The sequence below is a fragment of the Chelonoidis abingdonii genome, chromosome 1, assembly GCF_003597395.2.
Source record: "Chelonoidis abingdonii isolate Lonesome George chromosome 1, CheloAbing_2.0, whole genome shotgun sequence".
Classification (NCBI taxonomy): Eukaryota; Metazoa; Chordata; order Testudines; family Testudinidae; genus Chelonoidis; species Chelonoidis abingdonii.
The window spans coordinates 99,187,963-99,195,623 of NC_133769.1; the positions used below are offsets into that span (position 1 = coordinate 99,187,963).

Genomic DNA, 7,661 nt, shown 5'->3' on the forward strand with positions numbered 1-7,661 from the left:
CCAATTTCAGCGCTACTACCCTCGTAGGGGAGGATTACAGATACCTGTATTAAGAGCCCTTTATATCGATATAAATGGCTTAGTTGTGTGGACTAGTCCAGGGTTAAATCGGTTTAACGCCGCTAAATTTGGTATCAACTCGTAATGTAGACCAGGCCTAAGAGAGTTATTCAGGAACAGCTATGGGTCTTTAAATTCACATCTTGCCTTCATCTTAATTAACTTTCAAGTGTAGACAAGCCCTAAAGTACTGGTTTGCAACCTTTTTGGGCTAAGGACCCATTTGTAAACCTTGATGGCCTAAGGCAATGCTGTAAATAGTTCATAAAGCCCTCAAGTGGCCCCAGAACTGCCCTGGTCTATTTGAAGAATTGTCTCTTGAAAATATTACTTTCCCCTCTTCCAAGGGGGAAGGAGGTGGCATTGCAGCACTGCTGCTAATGCAATGATCTTGTTGCAAAGGATTAATGAACAGGGAAACTTGAGGTAATGTCAGCATGAGAAGACAAGGTGTCGGGGTGGCATAGAAGTGTCATGAGATCACAGCATGGCAGGTCTGCATATTGTGACAGCATGAAGGCATTGTGGAGTGGGTAGTGCTGTGGCATAATGGTGCCCTGGTGTGATGGCCTCACAGTGCTGTGGCAATATGGCAGTTTTAAGAATTGCCAGTCTCAGTGGCACCAGGGCATGGATAGCATTGTGGCATAGAGGTGTCATAGTGTCACAGCATGGATTATGCCATGGCATGGCAACATGATGGTGTGCAGATCTCAAAGTGCCATGCAGAGGCTGCTCTAGCTATATACCAGCTAGGCATCTGCCTAGGGTAGCAGATTCCTGGGCAGCTGCCAAGGGTGGCAGATTTGATCCAGCTGGCCCCTCCATCATGACAGAGAGGCAGCTGGGACAATTTGAGTGATACTGCAATGCTGCACTCCAGGTTGCAATGCCAGTCACAACTGCCTGGCACATCACATTTGACCTGGCCACCCCCTTGTCATGACAGATCAGCAGCCGGGCCATTCTGAGTGATATGGGGTGGTGGCACATGGAAGTATTGCCTAGGGCTGTAGATTTTGTTGAGCGGCCTCTGGTGCCATACTGTCATGGCATGGGTGGTGCCACGGCATGGAAGTGCATGGTGCAGCAGTTTCACTGCACTCTGGTGCTGTGGCGTGGAAGTGCATGGAGCGGTGGTCTCGCAGCACCCTGGTGCCATGGTGTGGAAGTGCATGGTGCGGCAATCTCGCAACACCCTGGTGCCATGGTGTGAAAGTGTATGGTGCAGCAGTCTCGCAGCACTCTGGTGCCATGGCATGGAAGTGTATGGTGCGGCAGTGTCACAGCACCATGGTATCACAGCGTGGGTGGTGCTGTGCACACCACTAGCATGGCACGCAGCCTTAGTGCCATGCTGTCACGGGCAGCGTTATACTATGTAGGTGTCACTGTGTTGTCAGGGTGCCATGAGAGCTATATCCTCTGATGCCGAGGGGCTAGTGCCTGCTGTAACCTCTGAGCACAACCCCTCAAGAACCTGAACCACTCACACAAGGTCTCCCTCCCTATACTTTGGGCTCACGTGTGATCAGGCAGGTATGGGACACCTACCAACCCAGCCCCGAGGAGGAGGAAGGACCCTTTCACGACATCGACCAACTTTGGAACCAGTAAGATGTTTCGAACTTTCCAAACCAACCAATGAGAAAGGGGAGGCGGGACTTCCGGTGTTGGTTGCTAAGACAAGCACTTTTCTCTCCTTAACAACCAAGCGAAGCTGATATTTTGGGGTCAGAGCCGAGAAGGCGCAGGTGAGACCGAGTCCCTCCCCCGCCTTCTCCCTCCCGGGCCCGCCCCCCCGCCAGGCCCCTGCCCACTCTCCTGCCAGCGGACAGGCCCCCGCCCCCCAGCCAGGGACCCCACCTAGCCGGGGCTCCCGCCGCAGCCAGGGTCCAGCCCCCGCCCGGGATAGCGCCGTCCCCTCCCCCCAGTCCCTTCTAGGTTCTGGTTATAGCCCCTCCCTCCCCCGGCCTGTGCGATCCGCAGGGCCCCTCCATGATGGGAGTGGGGGGGGGGTCCTGTTCTCATGTGGCTTGATGGCCGCAGCCACCCCAGTGGGGTCTCCACTGTGCTCTGTGCAGGGGGGGCTCTGAAACCCAGCCCCTCCCATCACTCAGTGAGGATCTCAGCATAAGACACCAAGGCCCAAAACATTTTGTGTGTGTGTGTGTGTGTGATTATTTTTCCTCCCTCCAGGCCATCTCCCCCCTCCCTCCCCATGTCAGGTGGGTCTGATGCCTGGAGCAGGGGGCATGTGCAGGAGGCGCAATGATCAGAAGTGGGTCTGATGCCGCCAGACAGGAACGGGTCTCCAAGGAAGTTTCTGTGGGGTTGTTATAAACCAGCTCTATTTAAAATTAAAAGACTTTTATGGATGAAATGTCTCTCAACAGCATTTCTTCCCAACCTGGTTGTGTGTTTAAACTGTCTGCTGTATATGAAGGACTCTGAGATGGATTGTATGTGTCATTGGGCCTGGGGTTGCGGGTGAGACGTTTGGGAGATAAACCTGAAACACCGCAACAACTCAAAGGAATTGCCTCATTGCAACCATCTAGTTTGCTATCCTGTCTTCCACCATCTGTGATTACTGCTGACTGAGTACTTCAGAGGGATGTGTAAAACTCCCACAATCCCTTCTGGGAGAACCCATAGCCCTAGTACTTGTTACTTTAGTTAGTGTGTCTGCAGACTGGACTTACTATGGCCTCAGAGAGGTGTTGGGTGTTTTATTGCCCAGTGATGGAACATTAGCTTGTCAGGACCTCTTTTCAAAATACATTTATGATGCTCCTGCTTTCTCTGAGGCCGTACGGGAGTGTCTTATGCCAGATAGGAGAACCAAAGAAGAGAAGAAGGTGAAATGTTCTGAATTTGCCCATCAGAGAGTGCTGTAGGACTGCTTCACCTTCTGAGCGACTGGCCAGGCATAGGCCCAGAGAAGTGGTGCAGCACAGTCTGATGTGGCAGTCCTGTGATTGGCAAACCCTGGAGTTGAAAAAAGAAGTTGAAAAACAAACCAAAACAGCCCATTAACTATTTCCATCCTGAAACGCACACAAAATCTGTTCCTGTTGCATGTACACTTTGGCCCCATTGCGAACAGTATTGTGTCCTGAAAAGAACAGGACAACAGCCTAAGGCAGAGGATGGTTGATGCTATGCTCTCTGTTTGGCTATTGGAAAGCAGTGCTGTAATTTCACTGTGTCCTGACCCCTCTCTAGTAACCAAGCTGCCATCAAGTCAGACCCCTATGTCTCTTTATGGAGTTGTGCCCCTGAGACGTGCAGCACATTTGAAATCTTGACTATAGAAAGTGACAACTTTTTGTAAGCACTTTATCTCTGTAATAAATTGTAACAGAGCTCTCCAGGTTAATTATATACTGTGGAGAAGCAGTAAGCAATGGAGGAGATGGCAGGATTCACATCTTCTCATAGTGATCAAACTGGACCTTTCTTAAATTCAACTTTCTTATCCCCCTTTTCCCCCTCTTTTTAGCAGTGTTCTTTGGGCAGAGAACCTCCTGCTTCTGCTGAAACTGTTCTGCCTGATTCTCAAGAGTTCCATCCCTCTGGCCCACCTGCACTGCACCATCTGGCTGGTCCTAAGTAGGCACCTCTGCCCCCTTTCAAGGTCACAGTGGAAGGACCATGGCAGACACTGGGGAGGGGAAAAAGGAGGAGGCAGATTATAAAAGACTTCACAGCTTCCCGCTGATCAGGGTAAGAACAAGGGTGGGCATGTATGATCATGAGAATGTCAAGGTACAGGGATGGGAGATAAATGTATTTCATTCGTACCCACCCTCCAAACCAGTTTGTCCTCAACTTCTGAGTAGCTACAAGAATATGATCATATCATACCAATTCTATCTGAGGGCTGCACCCTCCTACCATTTCCCCACGTTCCACTCTACTGTGAGGCAACTTAGAGGCAGCCTGCTCCAAAATTTATTAATGTTGCCACTCAGTCAGCCACAGTGAGCTCAGGCAATCCCTTTCTGACCCTACTGCTTCAGCGCTGAGCATGCTGCCTTTACAGCACTCCCACCACATTCAGGGTACTCTGTGCAGCTTGGTTTTGTTTTTTTTTTTTTTTTGAGGAGCTTGGATAAGGACTTCTCTAGTCAATGAGATAATAGAACAGGGGGGAATGATGCATAACTTAGATTTCCCTGTAGGGCTTATTGCAATAATATCTAAGGGCTGCCTACCTACTCTTACCACAATATTAGCACAAAATATTATGATCTATGAGGAGAAGTGAAATAAATCTTAAATTCAACTTGGAATAAGCAGTTGCAATTCCATGGGAGTGTCAGGGCTATAATCAGCAGTGTTGTAAATAGTGGTATAAATTGTTCAGAATGTAGTAACGGAGCATAACTTCTACCTATTTGGCATTGAGTGGTTGTGCAGAAATGAGTGCAGCTGACATGTTGAGGCTGTACAGGAGAGGGTGGGATGTATAGGAAAAAGAAATGAGGAGAGGAACTAACACACCTTCCCTTTATCTTAACTCCCCCATTAGTTATTTTTTCTTTTGTACCTCCCTCTTCTCACCCCTTTATTCTGCCCTCACTTACTCTGGTCTCCCATTGACTACACTGATGCAATTGAGAGCAGACCTTGATTCACTGCATGTGTCACGCTTGTCTTGGAAACACAAGGAATGCCAGATTGGGACAAGTCTTGTTGCTGTGTCACTTACACCCATTTTCTTCTCCAGCTCTCCCCACTGTTCACAACACTCCTGAATTCGGCCCTAAATATGTCTAACTTGGCTATGTGGCAATGAAGCACACCAGGAAGGGAAAGGGGAATGGTTTAGGGGGATCCCAGAGGTACAGCTAGGAGTGAAAGATGAAACTGAGCAAAGGGAAAGCCTCAGTCTGTTAGGCTGTGGAATACTCTCCTAATGGAAAAATCGGAAACTTCATCACTTGTAACTTAAATCACTGAATCGTTGGAATATACGCAGGGAACAATTCTGCATTGACTGGGAGGGAGGGAGGAACAAGAGGTGACTTAATAAGCCTCTTCCATCTTGAACATTTACATTTCTCCAAAGGCAGAGCTATTTCTGATCTCAAGCCCTTGGCATTTGAGCTCTCCTATGGGTGATGCTCTTGCATCCTCTGCGGTACAGATCAGAGGAGCTAGCATATGTGATTATTTTTTTTCTGCTTGTATCCAAGAATATAGGGCACAGCCGTGCCATGATGGAGGGAGCAGGTGACACCGGCTTATCTGCTCTTCTGTCTTGTGCCCAGCTCTTTGGGTTGCTGAGCTCCCTCTTGTTTGCTTGTTTTTCCCAGCACACAGACATGCCAGAGGAGATGCGAGTGGAGGCCATGGAGTTGTGTGTCACCGCCTGTGAGAAATATGCCACCAACAATGAGGTAACAGTCAGTGCTAAGAAGGTTATTTTGTCTGGACATGCTGGTTGCAGTCACTCTGTCTCCATACTTGGGGAATCTTCTGGATCAAGAGTAAAGGGGGAGGAAGAAAGGAGGTCAGACACTCTAGTCCCAATTTTCTGTTGCTTTGTTCCTGCATTGAGCACAAGGAGAAAAGGGAAGGGGGAGGAAAGGTGACTGGAATCCCAGACTAAGCTCCCAGCATTGATCAGAGAAGCCTTAGGCCTGTTCTAACTTAGTCTGCTTCCCATGGCCTCTTGTAAGCGAGCTTTCTGTATTCTGAGTGAAGTGGGAGGAGGTTTCTGATCCAAGTATCACTTGGGGGCACTGCACAGGCAGAGGGGTTATGCTCCCTCCTGAATTAACATACTTGGCCTAGTACATCCCTTTATCTCTGGTTCTCAAGATGATTTCTGGCTGAGCAACGGGACAGTCTGCTTGTTACAATGGATGTTCAGTGCTAGAAATGAGTAAGAACTAGAAGGGAGAGTGGGGGAGTTTTTCATACCTTCCATTTGTTCCCCTGGCCCAGTCCCAAAAGTTGTCTTGCTGATTCGCTGCAAGGAAAAAGGGATTCCCTCAAAAAACAATAAAGAATAGTGATCTGATTCTCCTGTCAAACTCATTCTTGTGTGACTTAAATCCTGATTCAGACCAGTGTGAGAGAGGAGAATCAGGCTCTAGATACAGACCTCTAATATCTCCTACTGGGTTTTCAGAAGTCTGCAGCAAAGGAGTCTGGGTGCTCCTCAGTGGAGCTCTGCTGTACTGTAACCTCATCCTAGCTCTCACCCTCCTCCTGAGAGTCATGTTAAAGGGAGGGCAACCGTGAGGAATTTGTATGCACAAACACACCCCTCCTATCTCTCTGACCTGCTGCTCCCTCTACATACTCCTGGACTCTTCTCTTTATTCCTCAGAGTGCCGCTAAGATGATCAAAGAGACAATGGACAAGAAGTTTGGCTCCTCGTGGCATGTAGTGATTGGTGAGGGCTTTGGCTTTGAGATCACCCATGAGGTGAAGAACCTGCTGTACATGTTCTTTGGCGGCAGCCTGGCTGTTTGTGTCTGGAAGTGCTCCTGACACATCTCCTCATGTCCAAGGCTCACCACATACAAGGGATTTCTTCATTCCTTTCACAGGTTTTGTACAATCTTGAGGCAGGGCTTTATTTTTAATAGGAAAATGTGGGGATTTTTTTTCATACTTATGTACTAGTTCCCTGGGATACGCTGTGTGTATGTGTGCGCGTGTGTAAATCTGCTGAGCTATCTAATCCAAGTTCAAGGGGTATCTCACTTTGATCTTGTGTGTCTCTTTGCTTAAATGATAAGATTAGGCAGGAAAGGATCTGGTGGGTAGGCAATCCTTTGGGATGCTATTTATGAAGCTATACATCAGATCTAAGAGTGTGTGTGAAAGGGAAAAGGGTGTTAATCCAGCCATGCCATCTTCTCCTATCTTTCCACACTATTTTCTCTCTTCTCTGAAGCCCCTCCTACAGCATGGAAAGGTTCTGTTGACCAATATCTGCCCCACCCCGACGATCAATATTGACAGTGTTTCTCCCCTCTCATTTTCTTTCTGTCCCCATCTAGGATGGCCTTTTGGAACAGGTCATGTGAAGGATCCTGCCCCACTGTCCCAAACAGTGACAGGGGCTAAGTCTGCTTTCCTGCACTTCTCTCCCACTCTCTGGGACAAGAACATGACAGCTGAGCTGCCTGGGTGTGAGAAGAAAGTGACAACTTAGAAATCCAAACCCAGTGGGTGGTTGCTATGCAAACTGACCCCTCCTTTTCACACCCACTGAGCAGTGGCATAGCTCTAAAATGTTTGCAGTTTCTGGCACATGGGGGAGTGGGTGAAAACTCAATACAGCATTTGAATGCATCCTTAAAGGAGGCAAAAGCTCTCTGCACACCATGGGTGTCAGGATTGTGCACACTCCATATCTTGCTTAGAGACTGGTAGTAATGGGGGGCTCCATGTGAGCTGCCAGTTTGTTAGTCATCGGAGATTAATATACATTTGTTCTTTAGTCTGTTCTATCTTTTTACAGCTGTGGAAAGGTGTTAAGGAAGAGAATGAACCTACTTGTATTTTACATATGTGGCTTATTTATATGAATATGGGGATTTTTTTTAACAATAAAAAGTTTATTACAACAGTG

General features: G+C 48.1%; 1 protein-coding gene and 1 long non-coding RNA gene across 5 annotated transcripts; one reads left to right on the plus strand and one right to left on the minus strand.

Annotated features, from left to right (window-relative positions):
- Window positions 1-1,712: 1,712 nt before the first annotated feature.
- DNAL4 (dynein axonemal light chain 4) lies at window positions 1,713-7,661 on the plus strand. Of its 4 annotated transcripts, none has more exons than XM_032782882.2 (5): window positions 1,713-1,814; window positions 3,569-3,789; window positions 5,385-5,468; window positions 6,407-6,473; window positions 7,087-7,661. In XM_032782882.2, exons 2-5 carry the CDS (start codon window positions 3,718-3,720, stop codon window positions 7,239-7,241), a joined length of 378 nt encoding a protein of 125 aa, XP_032638773.1. In that variant the 5' UTR covers window positions 1,713-1,814; window positions 3,569-3,717; the 3' UTR covers window positions 7,242-7,661. The 4 variants fall into 4 exon arrangements, with proteins under 4 accessions (XP_032638773.1, XP_074924348.1, XP_032638776.1 ...); XM_032782881.2 differs by having other exon boundaries at window positions 1,725-1,814; window positions 3,566-3,789; XM_075068247.1 differs by having other exon boundaries at window positions 6,407-7,661.
- Window positions 5,480-6,400, minus strand: LOC142047149 (uncharacterized). The gene is made up of 2 exons (XR_012656329.1): window positions 5,995-6,400; window positions 5,480-5,619 (listed from the first exon to the last, which is right to left on the minus strand). It is a non-coding gene; the product is annotated as an uncharacterized LOC142047149 (long non-coding RNA).

Bases quoted from the DNA above. Each gene is read 5' to 3' on its own strand.
- DNAL4 (XM_032782882.2), top strand. From the start codon at position 3,718: ATGGCAGACACTGGGGAGGGGAAAAAGGAGGAGGCAGATTATAAAAGA. The intron at 3,790-5,384 runs GTAAGAACAAGG...TGTTTTTCCCAG, and splicing joins ACAGCTTCCCGCTGATCAGG to CACACAGACATGCCAGAGGA. The intron at 6,474-7,086 runs GTGAGGGCTTTG...GTCCCCATCTAG, and splicing joins CTCGTGGCATGTAGTGATTG to GATGGCCTTTTGGAACAGGT.